The sequence below is a fragment of the Mus musculus genome, chromosome 11 (genome assembly GCF_000001635.26).
Source record: "Mus musculus strain C57BL/6J chromosome 11, GRCm38.p6 C57BL/6J".
Classification (NCBI taxonomy): Eukaryota; Metazoa; Chordata; class Mammalia; order Rodentia; family Muridae; genus Mus; species Mus musculus.
The window spans coordinates 106,374,737-106,396,672 of record NC_000077.6 but is presented as its reverse complement, the minus strand read 5'-3'; the positions used below and the strand labels follow the sequence as shown (position 1 = coordinate 106,396,672).

General features: G+C 49.2%; 2 protein-coding genes across 9 annotated transcripts; one reads left to right on the top strand and one right to left on the bottom strand.

Moving 5' to 3' along the window:
* Positions 1-8,533: 8,533 nt before the first annotated feature.
* Icam2 (intercellular adhesion molecule 2) lies at positions 8,534-19,017 on the top strand. 7 transcript variants are annotated; one of them, XM_011248763.3, is made up of 7 exons: positions 8,534-8,626; positions 13,678-13,803; positions 14,127-14,243; positions 15,249-15,356; positions 15,734-16,006; positions 17,710-18,027; positions 18,679-19,017. In XM_011248763.3, exons 3-7 carry the CDS (start codon positions 14,189-14,191, stop codon positions 18,864-18,866), a joined length of 942 nt encoding a protein of 313 aa, XP_011247065.1. In that variant the 5' UTR covers positions 8,534-8,626; positions 13,678-13,803; positions 14,127-14,188; the 3' UTR covers positions 18,867-19,017. The 7 variants fall into 7 exon arrangements, with proteins under 7 accessions (XP_011247065.1, XP_011247063.1, XP_011247064.1 ...); XM_011248761.3 differs by having other exon boundaries at positions 13,890-14,243; XM_011248762.3 differs by lacking the exon at positions 13,678-13,803.
* A 541-nt stretch (positions 19,018-19,558) lies between these two features.
* On the bottom strand, positions 19,559-21,911 carry Prr29 (proline rich 29). 2 transcript variants are annotated; one of them, NM_029345.1, is made up of 6 exons: positions 21,756-21,847; positions 21,425-21,500; positions 21,158-21,264; positions 20,199-20,419; positions 19,976-20,046; positions 19,559-19,780 (listed from the first exon to the last, which is right to left on the bottom strand). In NM_029345.1, exons 1-6 carry the CDS (start codon positions 21,813-21,815, stop codon positions 19,752-19,754), a joined length of 564 nt encoding a protein of 187 aa, NP_083621.1. In that variant the 5' UTR covers positions 21,816-21,847; the 3' UTR covers positions 19,559-19,751. The 2 variants fall into 2 exon arrangements, with proteins under 2 accessions (NP_083621.1, XP_006534451.1); XM_006534388.2 differs by lacking the exon at positions 20,199-20,419 and having other exon boundaries at positions 19,569-19,780; positions 21,756-21,911.
* Between the last annotated feature and the right edge of the window lie 25 nt (positions 21,912-21,936).

Below are 21,936 nucleotides of genomic sequence, written 5' to 3'. Positions count from 1 at the left end.
TTATACTTATTTGAAAACTTTGTGTAGAGCTAGGTGGGACATGAGATGCTCGGGACATAGAGGAAGAATACAGGAAAGACTTCTGTCTTTGAAGCCTCCTGAGAGTCAGCAGCACACAGTGTCAGGGCAGAAAGAAAACTCCAGTGGTTAGGAAGGGTGTGTATTTGGGGTTTGCCCTGCTTGTGCCTTAAAACTGTCCCATCTCGAAATCAGTCAGGTCTCGTCAGCTCACCTTCTGCCCATCCTCTGGGTGTGTCATGAAAATGCTGTGAGTCTGGATGCTCAGCCGGAGATGCTGGCTTTGGGTCAGGGTAGCTCTGTAGCGTTACACATCCCCAGAGGCTGCCAGATTGTCTACAAGTACAGCATCTTCAGCTTTAGCATGGAATTGAGCTGTGTCTGTGATGTTGTCTTTGTTTAACCCTTGTCTTGTATTGAAATTTCAGTTTAGGAAGTGTGCCGTTTCATTAGGTACCAAAGCACTTGCACTTTTGGGAACATAGGTGTCACTTGGTAAATCACTAGGCCATCTCGAGACTGAAGGTGAACCTCTGATTGCAGAGGTGTCCCCTGCTCCTGATACAGCAGTAGCCGCAGGCTCTTCCCATGATGCAATACAGAAAGGATGGAGGTCTGAGATCACTGGATATGGCTGAGTGGTTTCCACCAAACTGAGGATAGGCACGAAACTCTCCTCAGTCCACCTGACTTTGTGGAAGTTTTATGTGCATGCGGTTCAGTTAGCTGTAGCAGCTCCTTTTCCCAAAGTAAAAGGCTAATCTGTTGGTTGCTGCTGTGACTGCTGCAGAGCCATCTCTGGCTGCAAGCTGTCTTGTGCTGGCCCTTGCTTGTCATCTGCAGGGCTTTGGTCCCACTCTCCAGCTGTGCCAGGATTCTTTTGTCTGCTTCTGGGTCTGCTCCGTTTTCACCACTGCCTTCATCATCATGGTCCAGAGGTGTAGGAAGAGCCAGGAGTGCAAGCAGTAGCTACCCTGGAGAGAGCCATTGAAATTCACCCTGCTCTGTGGCTGATTTTCCAGCAGTGTCCTTGCTCATCCCTCTTGTCTGGAAGCCATGGTGTTGGCCATCTGGGGCCTGACATCAGCTTCACCTGAAGGTTATCAGACCTCTACCTGAGGTCTGAATTCTTTTAAGCCAAAGTGCCTGCTCCCCTCCTCTCCCCTTCCCCCCCCCCATCTTGGTTTTCATGATGAACTAGTGAATTTCCGTGCGTAAATCTGGTTGCTCTTGGCACTTTGGTCTCTTCTGTACTTACTAGAAAGCCTCCGAAGCCCGTCTGTGCTGAGCCACCCCCAGAGCAGCCTTATCCACACTGCTTGCCAGAGTCCTGTGGCCTCATCTCTCCTGTTCCCCTGTGTGTTTGGGTATAGTATTCCTTCCCAGTTGTCCCTAAAATTGTGATGGGGGAGTCCCCACTCACCTAAGCATTACCAGCCAGCTATGTGGCATCCCAACACGAAGACCTTGTGTAGTTCTTTTTGCAATGACATATTTATTGAATCTATTTATATTTATTTAATTTTTACTCTGAAGTATATCCGGTTACAATTGCACTTGCTTAAAGCACATCAGATCTATTTTGGACAATACCCCTGACCATTCTAAAACTGGAAAAGGAAAAGTTACACTGTATCCTGCCACCTTATGGTAGCCTTGTCTTTAAAGGGTGAATAATTTGGTCTGGGTAAAATGTTAATTTTTAGATGATTTTTTAAAAAAATCTTGTGCCATGTGTCTTCTCTGTGGACAGTTAATTGTTTAATTGATATGTGCTGATTGTGTGATTCACTCCTCTTTGTGGAAACTAAAATATTCTTTTTAGCTTTATATTTTATAAACTGCCAGATTGTACAACTTTTATGTGTATTTTTAAAGCTCATGATATGAGGATCATTATCTAAACGGCCTATTTTTTTACCTCTTTTACAGTTTTATAATTCTGCTCATTGATGAAGGCGACTTATGCTGAGCCAACCACAAATAAAGGTAGTTTTAGATTTGGGAGTTGCCTTGTTTCTTAAAGACTAGAGTGCCGCTCAGAGCAAGGAGCCAGGCCCACCCACGTCAGAGGTGCAGCATCTGCTCGGCCTGAACAGCTGGCATCTGCAGTAGACTCCAGAGCTATAACATCCTCCTTGGGGGCTGTTGAAGAAAAAACTGCCTTGGAATGTTTCAGGAAATTTCCTGAAGCGCCCTTTATTGAATTTCAGGAAGGTAGCCCATTGGGACCAACCTACTTCAGAGTGGGAATTAGATTTCCAAGTGAATAGGATTCTGGACTAAGGTACCTGGGAAGAGAGAAGATTAACTCCAGCCACCAACTGAAGAGTACACTGGGGAACCCATGGCTCCAGCTGGATATGTAGCAGAGGACTGCCTTATCAGGCATCACTGGGAGGGGAGCCCCTTGGTCCAGTGGAGGCTTGATAGGGGAACGCTAGGCTGCTAAGGCAGGAGTGGGGGGGGAGCATCCTCATAGAGGCAGGGGGAGGGGAGGGGGGCTTGTGGAGGGGAAACTGGGAAGGGGGATAACATTTGAAATGTAAATAAATAAAATAACTAATTTTTAAAAAGCACTAGGGAAGAGGGACCGTCCAACCTGGACCATGTTAGCAGCTCACACGACAGCCATGTCCCCACGGGATGTGCCAATGCAGCCTGCAGTCCATTTAGAATCTCCCTGTGCTTCCTCATCCTCCTGTCTAGAGAAGTCATGGAGGCTCCCAGGGCTCTTGCCCCAAGTCAAGGACTGTTTACAAAGCGCACACCCCAGGACCTCACTAGCCTCAGAACATCTTGTCAGACACTGGAGATGCTAACCATCCCTCCTACTTCATGCCTCAGGAGCCTAGAAGGTCCTGAGGCTTGTGGTCATATCTTTTCAAGTTTTAAATCTTGAACCCAGCCACATCCTCAGGAGACCAACCTCTTCCATGACCCAAAAAAGCCTATTGAGGTTTGGTCCCCAGAAGGACACTTACTGGGAGGTGGTAGAGACCTCAATTCTGTGAGTGGTGGTGCAAGGAGGGGGACAGTTAGGTAGTTTCCAAGTGTGCCCTTAAGAGGATTTGGCCACCTCCCCTTCCTCTGTTTTCTGGTTACAAAGTAAGTAGTTCATTCCTTTGGCCTCAGGGCAGCTAGAAAGGCGACTGACAAGTAGACTGGGAGGGAGGCCAGGTCTATGCCTCAGAACTCTACGATATCCTTACAGTCAGTCACCCAGCCCCTACTTCCAGGAACTGCCATCCTGATCTCCACCGAGTTCCAGAGTAACAGGCGTGAGTAGTCTGGGAGGAGCAAAGGAGTCTGGGAAAGCCAGGATCCAGTACTGTCTCTCCCTCCACAGTGAGAGATCACAGTCCCTGTAAACGACCAAGGAGGTCAAAAGGGTTGCTGCCAGGCCCCACCACAAAGGATGACTCTATTTGCAGCTGCTCACTGGCTTAAAAAAAGAACAACCCCAGGCTGGAGAGATGGCTCATCGGTTAAGAGCACTGCCTGCTCTCCCAGAGGTCCTGAGTTCAAGTCCTAGCACCCACGTGATGGCTCACACCCATCTGTAATAGGATCCAGTGCCCTCTTCTGGTGTGTCTAAAGACAGCGATGACAGTGTACTCATGTATACAAGATAAATAAAAAGAAAAGATTCAGTTAATAATTAAAAAAAAAAAGCAAACAAGCTGTGTAAACCCTGTGCTTGTTGGATTTTCCCCTTGCCAAACATGCAGTCTTGGGCTCTTCCAAAGGAAAGAGTGTATCCTCCCTCCTAGTCTCCAGTTGAGCTCACTGGTTTTATTTAGCCGTGAAATAGAAAAGGGGCTGGGCGTGGTCATACTTGCCTTTAATCGCAGCACTCCAGAGGCAGGCAGATCTCTGTGAGTTTAAAGGTCAGCCTGATCTACATAGCCAGTTCCAGGTCAGCCAGGGCTGTGTAGTAAGATCTTGTCTGGGGGGGGGGGGAGAAAAAAGGGGGTGGGGTGGGGGAGGCTGAGGCAAGAGGATTGCCAGGAGGAGTTCAAGTCCAGCCTGGTCCTCATAGGCACCTCCTGCATGTCTGCATGTCCTCTTCTCAGCTTTTCAGTTCCTGGATGTTTATGGATGTGTTCTTTTACGTCTATATTATTCTCCTTAAAAACAGTCCCTCGGGGGCCTAGAGAGAGAGCATACTGGTTTCCAGAGGAACCCAATTCAGTTCCCAGCACCCACATGGCATATTCCACAGTCACTCGTAACTCCAGTTCCAGGGGGACCCAATACCTTCTTCTGGCTTCTGTGAGCACCTGGACTCATGTATACATACCCTTATGCAGACAAAACACATAGACAAATAAATAAAACTAAGATTACCAAACTGCCTGGTGACTCACACCCTTCGGAGGCTTGAGGCAGGATTGCCATGAGGTCTAAACTTACCTAGGCTATCCAGTGAATTTCAGGCCAGCCTGGACTACAGGGTGAAATCCTTTCTCAAAACACAGTTTCTCAGGGACTCGTCTGCATCCCAATCCACTTTTGAACACAAAGGAACGTTGGGGCAGCCACCCAGCCCAGAGATGTAATTCTCATGCCTTTTAGAGAAGGTGGTGGCAGGATGCTTACTTTCTCCACCACTAGATGGCACTCATGTGCTGTCCATCCCCAGATCTCCTGCAGTGGCTTGTTCTTAGTGTGGCCACTCGCATGACCAGCCTGAATGCTGATCTGACTCCTCACCCTGCAGTGGGATTCCCCTGAAATGAGGCTGGGGTCCAGACCAAGGGAGACAAAGAGACCTAGCTTTCCTTTTTCTTTTCAAACGGTTTTTATTTAGTTTGTTTTTATGTATGTGGGTGTTTTGTCTGTATACCACATATATGAAATAACCACAGAGGTCAGAAGAGGGTGTCAGATCCCAATGGGACTAGTGTTACAGTTGTGATCCAGTGAGTGCTCTTAACCACTGAACCATCTTTCCCCCCAGGGACCCAGCTTTCTAAACCCAACTCCTTCGTCGGCTGATAGGTTTTTTAATAACCCCATAGCCACAAGCTTTCCCATTACAAGTTAACATTGGCCAGAATATATGCCACCCCTGTCCCTTGAAGAGTGAAGGTGATCCTGGAACTGGGCATTCCAAGAACCCCTGCAACAGTACAGGTGCCACTGTGTCCTTGAACAGAGGCTACGAGGACACAGATACCAACTGGAGCTACCAATCTCCGTTGTGTGCCTCTATTTACAAACTCTTGTTCGATGGTTTTACAAATTATCTGTGTAACCCAGGATTCCAGACTGACCCACAGCCTCTTATTTGGGCTCTCGGCCAATGAGTTTCCAGTTTACTGTGAAACTCTAGCCTTCTCCGTCCTGATCAACACCTTACTCTGCTTTCTGCATGTGGTTCGTTGGATATTATTTACTTAGCTCTTCTTCACTCTGCTAAAACAACGTATACACCTGTCACCTCTTACACCGGCTGGTTTTGTGTGTCAACTTGACACAAGTTAGAGTCATCAGAGAGAAGGAGCCTCAGTTGAGAAAATGCCTCCGTGAGATCCAGCTGTAAGGCATTTTCTTTATTACTGATCAGTGGGGGAGGGCCCAGCCCATGGTGGGTGGTGTCATCCCTGGACTAGTGGTCCTGGGTTCTATAAGAACACAGGCTGAGCAAGCCAGGAGAAGCAAGCCAGGAAGCCACACCCTCCATGGCCTGTGCATCAGCTCCTGCTTCCAGGTTCCAGCCCTGCTTGAGTTCCTGTCCTGACTTCCTCCAATGATGGATTATGATCTGGAAGTGTTAACGCTGAATAAACCCTTTCCTCCCCAACTTGCTTTTTGGTCGTGGTGTTTCATCACAGCAATAGAAACCTTAATTAAGATACTTCTCTACCCACCAAGGGAAAAGAGGGTGGGGGATCAACTCAGAATAAACAAACCATTAACAGTGTGCCCACGCTGAGCCAGTGATAGCATAGATATCCCGATTGCTCTCTACAGGGTGGAGTGCAAGTGTGTGTTTAGAGTAGAGAATATGCGAGAACATCCCAGCTGTCCTTTCCCATCTCAAAAGAGACTATAGGACTTTGCTTAGTGTCATGAGAGGTGACTCCTACCATATGTGTCCATCATTGCCATACACCGTCCTTCCTAGAAGCTAAACCAATGCCTCCTCTCCCCGACATCTAGGACTTTAAACCTCTAAAACTGAACTAAATATTTTTTTTTCCTTTCTAAGTTTGATCAGCAGGGCTGGAGAAATGGATAATTGGTTAAGAGCATTAGCTACTCTTCCAAAGGACCAGGGTTCAATTCCCACCACTGACATGGTGGCTAACAACTACCTGTAACTCCATTTCCAGGGAATCTGATGCCCTCTTCTAGCCTCTATGTGCACCAGGCTTGCATGATATACACAGACGTATACACATAATAAAAGAAAAAACCCACATATATTATACCTCAGGTGTTTTGTTGTAAAAATATGATGCTGACTGATACAGATGTCTACCCCAATTTATGTCTACAACAGATGCCTCTAAAACATATGGCAGGATATTTTAAAGTTAATTTGAAGTCAGGCATTGTGGCCTGACTTTAGTCCTAGTACCCCAGAGGCAGAGGCAGGACTATCTTTGCATTCAGCTAAGCCTGATCTACAGAGTGATCAGGGCAGCCAGGGCTACACAGAGAAACCTGATCTGGTGGGGAGGGCGTTTGTTGGGGGGTGGGGGGAATTGCTTTGAAGAAATTGAGGCACAAAAGCACCAAGAGAAATTGTTCCAGAGTCAGCAGACCCCAGCATTCTTGGTTGGCATTCATTCACAGACTGAACATTCTGTGGACTCCTGATAAGATCTAATTTGTGACTTTGCTGAGCCAGAGCTTTAGCCGGTATAGGCTGTGAAACTGATCCATGGGGACAAGATCCTTTGCTTTTGAGTGAACCTAGCTGGCTGGTTTCCCAGGACCCACCCCTAGCGCCTGGCTTCCTCCTTGTTAAAACAAAACCTCCCTGCTGGAGTAAATGACTTGCTAGTTGAGGCTACAGACTTGAAGAAATTTTGGGTGATGATTCTTAGTCACTAAGAACTTTTAGTGGAGTGCAGGACATAGCCAGAGAAGAGGGTGCTCTGTGTCCGCTACAAGCACAGAGGACAGACGAGACGGATGGCTTATTCCGTTGAAGGCCTCAAGCTGCTGCACATCAAGGAGAGCAAGCAAGCCTCCAGCTCTTCTGTAACTTGCAGTAAGCAGCCATCTGACACAGCTTTGTGTTCCCAAAGAACTGAAGCTGAACTTGCCTGGCCCTTTAACCAGTTTCAAATGCACGGTTCTGTAGTATTATATAATCGCACCTTTCTGCAGTGGCTGAAGCATTCATGGATAGGGGTCCGCCACATTTCCAGCTGGGACGCAAAGAGGAAGGAACATAGTCCCACGATGTCTTTCAAAGATGGTCCCTGAGTGACTTACAGATCTCCCAGAGGTCCTTACTCTCTTTTAAAGAATTTTAGGTCATGAGTTCAGGGTTCTTTCAGGCAATGGCCACTTGGCGCTGTTGTTCCTGGGCAGTGGACACATAGAACATTGTGGCAGGGAGCGGGGGGGGGGGGGGGGGGCAGGGGGTTGAAATACTTACTTTGTGGTAGCCAGAGAGCAGAGAGAAAGACAAATTGAAAACTGGAATTTGAACCAACAAGGTAGCTCAGCAAAAAACGGTGTATATGGAACCCGATGACCAGAGTTCAATCCTCAGGACCCACATGGTAAGAGAGAGCTAACGTGTTCTCTGCGTCTCGTGGCACACATATCTGCACTCATGAACGTGTGCACACTAAATAAATATGCGCACTAATAAGTTTTTGTAAAAAAGACAATGGGGGTGTGTGTGATGGAGAGATGGCTAAGAGCACTGACTGCTCTTCCGAAGGTCCTGAGTTCAAATCCCAGCAACCACATGGTGACTCACAGCCATCCGTAATGAGATTTGACGCCTTCTTCTGTTGTGCCTGAAGACAGCTACAGTGTACTTATATATAATAATAAATAAATCTTTTTAAAAAAAGCTAAAAAGACAATGGGAATTTGCATACTACATCATAGCAACAATATTTACAACAGCTAGAAAGTGCAAGTATCACAGGGGTCCAGCTGTGGACAGGGAACTGATAAACAAAAATGTGGTGGTCACTGTATCCAATGAAGCCGTCCTCAGCCTTAGAAAAGGATGTTCTGCCACATGGCTGAACCCTGAAGATGCTGAATACATGAAGCCATCACAGAAGGACCTAGAGAAGTCAACCGAAGAGTTGGGTGTGGTGGCTCATGCCTGTAACCCTAGCTAGCCCTCAAAAGGCTGAGGCTGGAAAACTGAATTTGGGGCTAGCCTGGTCTATGTGATGAGGATCCTGCCCTCCCCCAAGAAAACCCACAAAGTGATAGATTTTCTTAGGTATATTTTAGGACAGTGTGTAGTAAAAACCGGTAGTAGAGCTAAAGTCATGTTAATTTGGTGTAGAAACCACAGCACAGGAAACACGTGACTCCTGAGAGAGTTAACAGTTCAACTGGTAGAAACTTACACACACAACCACATTGCGGCAGGATCCCCAATTGCCAGCACGCGGTAAGTCACAGCATCTGGCTTTCCCCAGTTCCCCTCCCAGGAGCCCAGCAGCAGGGAACTTTTGGCCTCTTGAGTGTTAAGTAAGCCTGAATTCTGATCTCTTCTTCTCAGTGGAGCACCTCCCTAAAAGTTTCTAAACATTTGTTTTTCTGGTCCCCAGCCCACCATCTCTGCCCCGCCTTAGTGACTGTTTCCTGTTTTGTTTTCTTCCCTCCCTTCCTGCTCTGGGTGGCATCCCTTTAGGTTACAGATTTAGAAACATAGCCCTAGCTGACCTGGAACACACAGAGCAACCCCTGATTCTGTCTCCCTAGTGTTGGGATTAAAGTCATACAGATTTCATAACCCCAGGTCCACATGGGCGTGAGAAGGGACAGACCCCTTTTCTCAAGTGGTTCTCATCTTGAGACCAATGCCAGTTAGAGACAGGGGACCCATCAAAGCTATGGCCCACATTCCCACCAAGCCTCCTCTTTCCCTGCAGACCTTCAGGAATTTTCCTTTCCTCTTCGTCTTCATTCTGTAAAATTGAACCCATACTGTATAAGAAGGTGTCGGTGAGATATCTGTCACCATAGTGCACAGTGATGTAATGGTTGTGGGTGAAATGTCACTAAGACTTTCATGGACTGTAGCCAAGGGCTTCACACCGATGCCCAAGATTCCTGAAATAATGACATGGAGACAGAATTATATATGAATAAAAGCTTAGGCGTAAGCTCAGCCTATTCCCCAACGAGCATATATCTCAATTACCTGTTTGCTCTGTTCTATGAACGGCTTGTTGCCTCTCTTTATCGTTACAGGGCAATCTCCCTCACCTCTGACTCTATCCCAGAAAGCCTCTCTCTCTACCGGAGCTCCCACCTCCCTATTTCCTGCCTAAGCTCATAGGCCAATGGTCTTTTATTGACAGGTGAATCTTCCACACATTGCACCAAAGATTCCCCCTACAGTGGACTTCACCCCTAAGGGGCCACCCTCTTTCCCCCTACTTGCTAGAATTTTGTGTTAGTTTTTCTTTGAGGTCCTTGGTCATTCAAACACGCTTATTTTTATTTTATGAAACAGTTACATGGTGCCTAGCATTCTAAATCCCTTAAAACATCAACTCACTTGAGCCAGATGTGGTGGCAGCTGCCTGCACTCCTTGTATTTGCATGATGAAGACAGAAGGAACAGGAGTTTGAAGGCCAGCCTTAGCTCTAGATCAAATTTGAGGTCAGCCTGGGCTACAGAGGACTCTGTCTAGAGAGGGAAGATTAACTCTTTAAATTCACACAACAGTTCTGTGAAGGAGATACTACCATTAATCCCATTTTACAGGTGAGGGGTCGGACACATCAAGAGATTGAAAGATTTGTCCAAGGTCACACAGACTGTAGTAAGTGAATGTATATGTTTCCTGAGTCTCAGCACAAAAGTTCTTTTAGGGCATGTCTGTATCTGATAGGAGGACTGTGTGTGGAGAGATAGCTCCGTGGTGCTTTCTTAACCTCTGCCAACTTAATAGTTTTCATTTTAATTTCCTGGCTACTGTTGAGTTAAAAGTAATGTCCTCTTTCCTTGGAAATTGTTTTGTGGATTTGATGCACTCAGCTATCAATGACTTAATTTGTTTGGTTATTTTTCGGTGCTGGGAATGGAACCTAGGACCTGTGCGTACCAGGGAAGCACTCTACGCACTGAGCTACATCCCTGGCCCCTATTGTTTACGACTGACAGTTTTGAAGTCTTGCCTAATACCTTACCTCAACGACATAATATTCCCTTACATTTTCTGGTCAATGTCTATGACGTTTTCCTTCACATATGAGTACTTAATGTGAATGGAATTGAGTTCTCCATTGATGTGATGTAAGGATGCCCCGCCCCCTCCCTTTCCCATCTAGTTAATCAGTTGGCCCAGTCTCACATATCAGACCTTTCTTCTAACCCAGCCTTCCAGTGTCACCATGGTCTGATTTAGTCACAGATGTGTTTCTAGGGTCTAGAAACTAGGACTCATTAGTTGATCTGACACTCGTATTAATATTTTATATTAAATCTCAATATTCAAAGAGCAAATTTCCCCTCTTCTCCTTCCTGTGTGCCCTGAATCTTTTATTCCTTCACAAACACTTCATGACCAGCCTTCTGTTTCCATAAACAACCGTATTGGGATTCACTGGGATTTCACTGAATCTGTATATCAGTTGGGAAAGAAATGATCTTTCTTGTGTATTTCATTACATTTTATTTCAGGGGCACATAAGTGCCACAGCCCTCATAGAGAAGACAGAGGGCTTGTGAGGGTCAGTTGTCACATGGGGGTCCCAGGGGTCAAGCTCAAGTCACCAGACTTGGTGGCTAGAGCCTTTACCCTCTCAGTGAGCTGTCCCAGGAGCCCCTCAGACTTTTTATTTCTTCTCAAATTAAGTCTGTAAAGCTAATTTTTCTGGAATTTTGTTTCCTTTGTTCCATATTTTATGGCATACATTATTTATAGCTTTTACCTTTTCTTATTGGGTAGAGGGGTTGACAGTAGCCCAAACTAGCTTCAAATTTGCCATCCACCTGTCTCAGCCATCCAAGTGGTGCTGGGATTATACAACTGGGTCAGCACACCTGGCTGGCTTGCTCGCTCATTCATTCATTCTTTCTTTTTTTTTTTTTTTTTTTTTTGAGACAGGGTTTCTCTCTGTAGCCCTGGCTATTCTGGAACTCACTCTAACCATGCTGGCCTTGAACTCAAGACATCCATCTACCTCTGCCTCCCAAATACTGAGATCAAAGGCATGCACTACCACAGCCCAGGTTTATTTTTATTCTATTTGGTTTTATCTCATTCATTTGTTTATGGGTTGGTTGGTTTTGTTTGTTTGTTTGTTTGTTTGGAGACAGGATTTCTTTGTGTGGCCCTGGCTGTCCTAGAACTTGCTCTGTTGACCAGGGTGGCCTCGAACTCAGAGATCTGCCTGCCTCTGCCTCCTAGGTACTGGGATTAAAGGTACGCAGGGCCATCGCCTGGCTTATTTTTCTTTTTTAGTGGTGGTACTATACATAAAAGGGATGCTCTGTGCCCATTCGTTTATTTATTTGCAGCCAATCACGTTCACATTGTTCTGCATGTTATATTTGGACCAATCTTACAAAATGAAGCTATCCCTAAGACACCTCCCACTTCCCTTCCCAGCCCCAGCAGCCCCCCTCTCCTTCTGGGGTGTGATCAGTCTCTATATAGCCCTCTCTATTTCCATGGTTGTTCTGATGATAGTTACTTGCTTTCTTTTTGAGCCCTGTCTGGAAGTTTCCTCTGGCCTTGCATGTCCCTCCCAAAGGTCTTGGGAGAACCTGATCCTCACAATGGCTTCCTTTGAGCTTTCTCAGCTACCATAGCTGCCTGCCACTCATAGGGACTTCACCTTTCCCACGGTATGTGACCTTGGTGGAGCCACTTAGCCTCTCTGTGCCTCAGTTTCTCCTTCTAGGAGATGAGAACAGTAGTCATAGTTGAGCTTGTAGAATTCAGGAGTAAGCAGGTCATATTTAGGGAGCGCATTGACAGTGACCAGCCTGACGTAGGTATAGTCACCTGCTCCAAGACAACACTCTCATCCATGACAGGCCACATGTACGTACAATAGAGGTCCCAGAAGATTACACTGGAGCTACAAAAGTCATACCACATAGAGGCCTTATAGCCATCACAGCCCGGTGACAACATTGAATGCATCACTCCCAGATTCTCCTGGTGGTGTTAGTGTGCTACTGTGGTGCAGCTGTGTTCAAGTATAACACGTCTAACTATGTACAGGACGGTAGTGTCCTGTACCGTCTAGGTTTGTGTGGACACACTGTGGTGCTCACACCACCTGATGACAAAGTTCTCTGAACGTGAACTGCAAAGCGAGCTCTAGGCCAGTGTGGACCACTTAGCGGGGTGGGAAAAACACCAAGAGTCTAGGGATGCAGCTCTTGGCATGTGTCTAGCATGCATGAAGCCGTAGCGACTCAGTCACCAACACCCCTCCAAAAATGAAAAGACAACTCCTTCCCTGCCTAAGTGGTGTCTGTTTGTCTGCCCATTTGTGTTGCTGTATTATTATCACATTATTATTTATTATTATTATTATTATTACCCAGAGAAGGCCAACCCCCACCTTATCACCCAAAACCCTTGAAGCCCTCCAGTCCCCTGTTCTCAGGACTCTATCAGCCTAATGTGTGATCAGATACTCCCACCCTCCCCCCACCCTTCCCCCACCCTCCCCCCACTCTACCCCACCCCACTTCTCCCTTCTCCCTCTTTTCTCTCCTTACCTGGTCTTCGCTTTCTGGTGGAATCTCAAAGCCCAACAGCCTCATGTGGGGACTTCCCTTGATCCAGGCTGATAACATCTGCACTAGATAGCTATATACAACAGCCACTACTCAGCACTGTGGGAAGGACAGGATGTCACAGGGTCACTGGCTGAGCCATTGAGGCTTCCTCTACTTGAAATCTGGAGGACACAATGGACTGGGAGCTGGTCCTGCAGGTGGCTTCCTGAGCTCCAATAATGAGCCCTCAAAACCCTGGGGCTTCCTTTGGATAGGCCCTTTCTGGGATTCTACCGAGAAAGCAAGGAGGCCTGCTTTTGCCCTGCCTATCCCCCAGGTTCTAAGACAGAACTAAGACAGTAAGGTTGACTAAATATGGTGAACACAGTGCCTCCTGGGAAGGCCGTGTATCCAAAGTTCTCTGCCTGTGGTGAAGTGTGCCCGGAAGGAAGGCTAGGAAGACCAAGGTCCTGCCTGAAGTAAGGAGATGCACAGGAAAGCACTAACTGACAAGGCCAGGAAAGAGTCTAGGGTTTGGGAATAGGTTGTAGGCACTGTTTCCTGACCTCCTGGGCCCCAGGAGACGACTGTGGGCTGCCCTTTTGCAATCTCTGAGCCCTGTGTTGGCTGAATTAGGGCTAGGCTTCTGCTGGAAACTAAATGAGACATTGAGACATGCAGATATACGCAGGGCATTAGCAAGAGATTACTATGTGACTGCGTTCTAACTTTGGATATCATCTTTCCAGAGATGACGCCAACCGAGGCCTGGTAGAATTCAGAGTTCCCCTGATCTGAATCTTGGAGACCTCACTCTGCCCAATGTACAGTTAAAGAAATTCCATGTACACTCCCCCCACCCACACACAAAACACGTAAGTGCATGCAAGCTTGCACACATTCATGCATGCACACACACTTCCTGCATGTGATTTCCCATTGCTTTCCTATCCCCGCACAGGGAGCATGCAACGTGAGAGAACCCTGTTACACCCCTGCTTATCTGCTGCTTCCTGGCTTCCTCTGCATGAATTCTTGAGGCCCTAAAGGCTTGGGAGCTGGTCTGTGCATATTGTTTCCTGATCTCAGATAATTAGAGGAAATGAGCTCACTGGCACAGAGGAGATTGTGGATTTCAGTTGGGAGCGCCAGGCTTCACTCCCCGACCTGTAGCAGACATCTCTCCCTAACCCTCCAGGCAGCCGTCAGCTGTGCCCCTGAAGCCCATAGACTCCACAGACCCCACAGACCCCACCTGAGATGTCTTCTTTTGCTTGCTGGAGCCTGTCTCTTCTTATCCTGTTCTACAGCCCAGGTAAGCCAGCTCCCAGGGGTTTCAGCACATGGCATCTTAGGGTGGGAAGTACTAATACTCCTCAGGCATCGGGGTGGGGGAAGGGGACATCCTGGCCACAGAGGCCTCTCCACCATAGGTAAAGAAGACTGTGTCAGCCTGGCTTTGGTTTCTCATGGCCCCAGGCTAAGGACTAGGATCAAGGCCTTTTGGATACTAGAGGGAACAAACTCAGAGATCTGGGAATGTCGATGAAACATTCATCAATGAATGTTGATGTGACAGGCTACCGACGTTGGGGGTGGTGGACAGTGGGTAAATGGGAGACTCCAGAAGGAATGCCAGGGGCTAAGCGGAGATGAGGCAGCATGCCAAAGGGGCCTAGTGGACAGCAGAGGGCAGCCGATGATACTGTGCTCACTGGCAGAACAAAATGAAAATGAAAGCTGTTTCAGTGGGTCAAGGAGACCTGGAAGGACACAGCCTCTACGTGCTGAGTGTCCTATGTCTTAGACAACCTGCCAAACGCTTCCAAGCCTAATTGCACTCAGGACCCAGGGGAGGGCACATGATCCCTTTTAACAAGTGAAGAAACTGAGGCTCACAGAAAGAATATATATAACCAACGTTGAAAGTTCAAGTCCAGCACTATCTACATGGAAAGCCCCTCCTTTGCCGCTGAATTGAATGTCACTAGCTGATGGCTGAGTGGGGAGGGAGAAAGACAAGCCATGTGTAGGGACCCTGCTAGCCAGGATCCAGGACCATCGTGGTCCTCACAGAGTGGAGGTGAATACCGAGGGCCCCATTGTCTTACACCAGGTACATCCCAAATGTCTGTCCTGCATAGAGCTGTGTAGTCACCATAAAGAGAAACATGGGAAACTCAGGCCCAGCCTAAATGTCCTGGCTCCAACGATGTCTACAGAGCATCAACATAAATTATGAGCTTTATGCAACAGGTCCTTTTGATGGTGGCCTGTTGCTTTTCTGGTCTTATTTCCACCATTCCTCTTCCTTGCTAAGGTTTGGTCATCTCCGTTCTCCATTGCTTCATGAACGCATGCTCCCGATGGCAGGTCTGCGAGCCAGCGGCTCCGTTTATCTGCAAGGTGCTCCCACAGCGCATGAAAGGTTCTCTACCTCCCTCTGTCTTTGCTTCAACATCTCTTATTAGCTACGTTATTAAAAATGGAGTCCCTCCACTACCTCTACTCTCTTTCCCTGGAGCTTTGCCGCCACCCAGAGGGCATCCTGTCAGTTTTCGATGGTGATGTGAGCTCAGAGTTTACCTCCATTCTCAGAGGTGTCTTCATGACAGAGGGAACATTGTACGGGAGCTTAAGGAAGCCGAAAGTAGGCTTGAGGAAGACTGACCTAGGGCTGACTGATAAAGGGACTGGAGGAAAGGGGCCAACCAAAGGTGACCTGTCTCCTTGGGCCACTGGTAATAGAGAGCCCCAAGGACAGGCATCAGAGACGTCTGCTGCCAAGTGCTTTTGGTTTTACAGGGTCTGGTGAGAAGGCCTTTGAGGTCTACATATGGTCCGAGAAGCAGATAGTAGAAGCCACAGAGTCTTGGAAAATCAACTGCAGCACCAACTGCGCAGCCCCAGACATGGGCGGCCTGGAGACGCCCACGAATAAAATAATGTTGGAAGAGCATCCTCAAGGGAAGTGGAAACAGTTCTTAGTCTCAAACGTCTCCAAAGACACGGTCTTCTTTTGCCATTTCACGTGTTCGGGAAAGCAGCACTCGGAGAGTCTCAACATCAGGGTGTACCGTGAGTGTCTATGCTGGGGGCTCTACTCCCCAGTACAGTGCCCATGTCTACTACTACTGCTACTGCTGCAACTACCGCTACTACCACCACCACTACCACCACCACCACCACCACTACTACTACTACACACTAACTGCTCAGTGACTTCTCCTGGGTCTTCTCATCATGGGATTCATCTCCTTTGGCTCCTGAGCTACAAGCAGGACAGACCTGCGGGCTCAGGACCTGCTTACAGCCCTGGTTGGACTCCATGAGTCCTCCTGTACCTCAGAAGCAAACTGTGCAGGTTGTGACCCTTGCTCCAAGAAGGTCAGTCCAGCCAAGGTTTGCACAGACCCTGATGTCACTTCCTACCCTAGTTCAGCCACCAGGGCACTCACTCCCTCACGAGCAGCAGCGAGTCAGTCAGGGGAGCTAGCCTTCTCTAGTAGCTCCCTCATTTCATGAGGAAAGTGGAGGTGCTGTGCAGCAGTATTCTCGTTGTTCTCTCCAAGGACCTGTGGCAAGTGTGTGAACCTTGCGTACACACCTGCCAGGGTAGGCCAGGATTCTCTCAGTGTCTTAGTGACATCAATGGGTCAAAGAATAGATGTCCTAGGTCCTAGGTGTGTAGGAGTGAGTGGAGGAGACGTGCTCTAATTTAGAAGGGAACTGGGGTACCACCGTAGCACTCATTCAGTCGATCTGGAATTATATTGGTCAATCTAACTGGAGAAACGAGGCAAACCTGACTCCTGTCCCAGCATCGTGAGGAAGCTCAGTCAGCAACCCACGTGCTTCCTTCCAGATGTTCACAGCACAGAAACCCAGCTGTTTAATTTGAAGTTTGTGTTTAGTATCTAGAGAGGATGGAAACAGGCCCCGACTTTCCTATTTGCTTGTTTGCTTGTTTGTTTGTTTTTGTTTTTGTTTTATTTTGGTTTGGGTTTTGCTTTTGGTTTTTTGAGACAGAGTTTCTCTGTATAGCCCTGGCTGTTCTGGAATTTACTTTGTAGATCAGGCTGGCCTTGAACTCAGAAATCTGCCTGCCTCTGCCTCCCAAGTGCTGGGACTAAAGGTGTGTGCTACCACTCCCTGGCCCCAGATAGTTTTTTAAATCCTTCTAGTTGGTTGTACCCTTCCTTCCTCCCTTCCTCCCTTCCTCCCTTCCTCCCTTCCTCCCTTCCTCCCTTCCTCCCTTCCTCCCTTCCTCCCTTCCTCCCTGTCTTTCTTTCTTTCTTTCTTTCTTTCTTTCTTTCTTTCTTTCTTTCTTTCTTTCTTTCTTTCTTTCTTTCTTTCTTTCTTTCAAAAGACTTACTTATTTTATATTGTGTACATTCAGAAGGGGGAAGCAGGTCCCATTACAGATGGTTGTGAGCCATCATGTGGTTGCTGGGAATTGAACTCAGGACCTCTGGAAGAGCAGTCAGTGCTCTTAACCACTGAGCCATCTCACCAGTCAGCCTGGCTGTACCATTTCCGCATCTTCTCTTTGTAGACCCCTTTTCTATTTTCCAAACCATGTCTGCAGAGCAGAGCTAGCACCCTGCACACCCTCTACCATACACCTCCTCTTCCTCCCTCTTCCACTGAGCAGGCCACGCTCACTTCCTCTTTCTCAAGTTTAGCTAGGGATTTGGGATACGAGGAGTGGGCCTTAGCCCGGCAGGACATGCAGGGACACAGTTCCATCCTGTCTGGCCTTCCTCCTTTGTCTCCTGCAGAGCCTCCAGCTCAAGTCACACTGAAGCTGCAGCCGCCTCGGGTGTTTGTGGGTGAAGACTTCACCATTGAGTGCACGGTGTCCCCTGTGCAGCCCCTTGAGAGGCTCACCCTCTCTCTGCTCCGTGGCAGAGAGACCCTGAAGAATCAGACCTTTGGGGGAGCAGAAACTGTCCCCCAAGAGGCCACAGCCACGTTCAACAGCACAGCTCTGAAAAAGGACGGTCTCAACTTTTCCTGCCAGGCTGAGCTGGATCTACGGCCCCATGGTGGGTATATCATCCGCAGCATCTCGGAGTACCAGATCCTTGAAGTCTATGGTAAGGAGACCCTATTGGCTGAGAGGGTTAGAGGTAGCACTTCTTGGCAACGTGGGGAAAGAAAACTCACGAGCCTCACTCCTAGGTAGTCTGATGTGTGCATATAATTCTGAGGGTTCCCTCTTATACCCTGATTCCCTGGCTCTCTCCAATTCCACGCTGAACCCTAACTTTTCCAGAAGCCAGAAGAGCTCAACCAGCTGGCTTGGCCATTACTGAGCTGTGTAGCCATGTGTGGCAGTGAGCTCTCTCTTTCTACAATGAGAAGGCTGGCTGGCCTGATCCCCAGGCTCCTCAGAGCACTGCTGTTCTGTGATTCTCTACAGCCAAAGCCTGTTGTCAGAGAGCTCACCTGAAGCTCACTCAGCTCTGCCTGAGAAAGGCATGGTCTAAACCTGACCATGACGTCCTCCAGGCCATGGTATCTGGATGCCATGGCACTGGTATCAGGGGCTGCTGGAAGAGAAGGGTGTCTGCGCTGCCTGATGGCTTAGAACATAGGCCACCTTCTTCTTAGATGTCACTCTGGAGGCAGACACTCGCTGCTACCGGGATGACTGTGGAATGTATGAGAGGTCATGGAGTGATGAGCAGACTCCCGGGGCCCTAGCATCTGACCATCTCTGAGACCACTGCCTTTTGCCTCCCCAGAGCCGATGCAGGACAACCAAATGGTCATCATCATCGTGGTGGTGTCAATACTGCTGTTCTTATTTGTGACATCTGTCCTGCTATGCTTTATCTTTGGCCAGCACTGGCACAGAAGACGGACAGGCACCTACGGGGTGCTAGCTGCCTGGAGGAGGCTGCCCCGAGCCTTTCGGGCACGTCCCGTGTGAGCCCACGTTGCCAGGCCCCTGGTGGTTACCAGAACTCAACATGGCACCTTCAAGGTGTGGTTCGGCACTGGCTGAAGGACTGTGGCGGCAGCAGCAGATGCGGGGGACATTTCCTCTCCTTTTTAGCCTCAATACAAATATCTGGATTTCACCCTGTGCCCGCCATGACTGCTCTGGGGATAACAATCAACACCTATGCCAGGGAAGGTACTAAGTGCTTCCCGTTTACAACCAGTGTCTCTTCAGCTCTTCCCACCCCTTGCTCTTTCCCAGGGCTTTTTGGAGCCTCTGCATCCCCAGACATCTACCCACACCGTTTAGGAGCAAAGTATTTCCTCTTAAGGTCCCATGAGGTGAAGGACATTCTGTTCACACCCGACCCTGGGGACCTCATGCTGCTCCTGGTTGAATCAGGACACGGCCCTGACTCTCCTTTCTGCCAACACTAAGAGGAGGCTCAAGGGAGCTGAATCCGCTGCAGGGGCCTCCTGAGCTGGGCCCCTCTCCATCCATGCTGCCCTCTGGGAGTCTTAAGGAGTTTGGAGATGTGAGCTATCCTTTTCTCTCTTCCCCTATTTCAGGCCTAGGGGTGAAGACACACAGCCTTCATCATCCCAGAGAGAGGGGCTGAGACCAGCTGGGCTCTGGTATCAGGGCCTTATAGGGAAACAGAGGATCAATTGGTTTTGCGTGGCTTCTGGGTCATGGTTGGGCTTAAAGGAGCCTTTACTCCAGAACAGCCAGCACAAAATGGCAGTAGAGAGCCTGATGAGGGCTTGGGGTTGGGGGCGCAGAGTGGGTAAGAAGGGCCAGCATGGGTGCAGAGTTGCTCCAGGGTTTGGCATCACTGTGCAGAAGGTGACAAGGCCTGGTGTACATCTATCTTCATGGCAGGCTCTCCGCATCATAGTAGTCTAGAAAGACAGAACCCTCAGCTTGCTCCTTCCTGCCATTTTGGACCCCAACGAGGAACACAGACTGGGACGAGGCAGGCCTGGAGTCGTGATTAGCAGGACTGCACCCCCCACCCCCTTCACAGGGCACATGGCCCTTCTGACATCTTAGTCTGCCCCAAGTCAGGCCCCACTGCCCACCCACCCTGCCCCTACCTGAAGCTGGAGGTACATCTGCACCAACAGTCCCCGTTGCACTGGGGGGTGGGGGTGGGGGCACATCTCTCCTGAGGTGGGAGAGAGAGAGAGAGAGAGAGAGAGAGAGAGAGAGAGAAGACCCTTTCAGAGGCTCTGGATGGCATTTGAGGCTTTACCCCCCAAACTCTTCCTTTCGACCTAGATCGGGATCCTGGCCGCGCCCCAGTCCCTGTTCACTTACACCTCCTCTTGCCTGGAGGCAGGGGGCTGGTGCTGAATTCTCGGTTCACCCTGCCAGGGAGGCTGATGTGGGGGAACAGGGAGGAAGGAGGCTGGCCAGAGTGACATGGGACCCAAGGGAGTCACTGGGCAAGGCAAGTAGTGATGGTGGTAAACCAAAGGCTCTTGCTCCTGCATCTCCATCTCTTCCTCCATCTGCTCCTCGTGACTGTCGGTGTGGACCTGGGGGTTGTGCAAAGTGTAGAGGGGAGGTGATGACTCAGGCCTGGCCCTCCCTGCCTCCACTGCTCCACCTCCTGAGCCTCTGTCTGCACAAATAATCACCATCTCACGGTAACCGCGACTAGGCTATTTGGAGATGCCCACCCCATTACTATGCAGAGAGGAGAAGCTCTAAGAGGCTAAGCCACTCATCTAAGAGCATCAGAGCTAACAGGAGGGAATGAGGTAGTGCGGAACTGACTGGAAAAGTCCTAGTGACTCCAGAGTGGATACCAGAAGTCTACACATCTGCCTTTGTTCCTTTGGGGCCCGTGAAAGAAGGGAGATACTCATCTCAGGCCCTCAGAGGACCTAGGAGCATGAGGTAGCAGCCACAACTCAGGATCTACACCTACTTCATGATTTACCTCCTCCTTGGACCCCTCTGGGCTTCCTAGAGCTCCCCTTCCTTTGGTTCCTCTTTTCTCAGACCTCACTACCCTTACTGCCCTCCTGGGCCTGAGGTGCACAGAGAAATATCCAGAAGGAAAACCTTAAAGACAAGATCTGGGTGGTAGTGGGGATTTGGCAACTCCCTTCCTAGTGGAATCTGACCGGCCCTTGGCACACGGTAGATGCCAAAGAGACTTAGGCAGACTAAGTGCAGGCTAGTTTCCTGCTACTCTTGTCCTTGGTTTTTTTGTCTCCAGGTGAGGGAACCCCCTATAGAATCCCACCCTGACCCCCATTTTCACCTACCGGTGGGCTGGGCCACTCTGGCCCTGGGTTCAGGGCATCTGCCACCAGTTGGCCCAGTAGCAGCTGGTGCATCTGTGCGTTCTGTAGCATCATCAGCTCCAGCAGGTCTGGGGAGCAGGATTCAACAGGCCCACCAGGCCTCCACACAGTCCCTTCCCTCCCAGGCCCAGGCCCGACCTCATTTATAAAGGATGTAACCGGCAGAAGAAGGAAGGCCCCAAGTGCTTGTGGTACAGAGGAGCCAGGAGGGTGACCCAGAACTGTTACCTTCCTTGACCCGGTTATGCTGAGGCTGAGAAGATGGGACTGTCCAAGGGAAGGGCTGCAAGATGGTCACCCAGGGCTGGGGACATGGTTGGGGAGACTCAGCCAAACCAAGGAGACGTGGGTGGGGCATGTCAGGAGCCCCCTGCTTCCCTCTCAATGTCTCTGCACCTCATGACCACCCCTCCTTCTTCCCGGTCCACTCTCTTCCTCTTAGTTAGGGATCTCCCTCCCCACCATCTTATAGGCACCCCAGAGTTTACCCCAGCTCCACAGTCCTCCCCAGACCCCCACCTCCCCATTTAAGACAGTAAGCTCCTGGGCCCGGCCTCACCATAGGGGCTGTGCTCTGTGTTGGGACACCACTCCAGTTCCCACTCCCGAGGGAGGCCATGCCCTAGCAGGTTAAGTTACCTTGGCAGCTCTGGGGACGCCAGGGAGGGCTCCTCCCCAAAGTACACAAACCCGCCCAGCCCAGGACGTCTGGGGCCTAGGAAACAGGCCAAGTGTCTGCC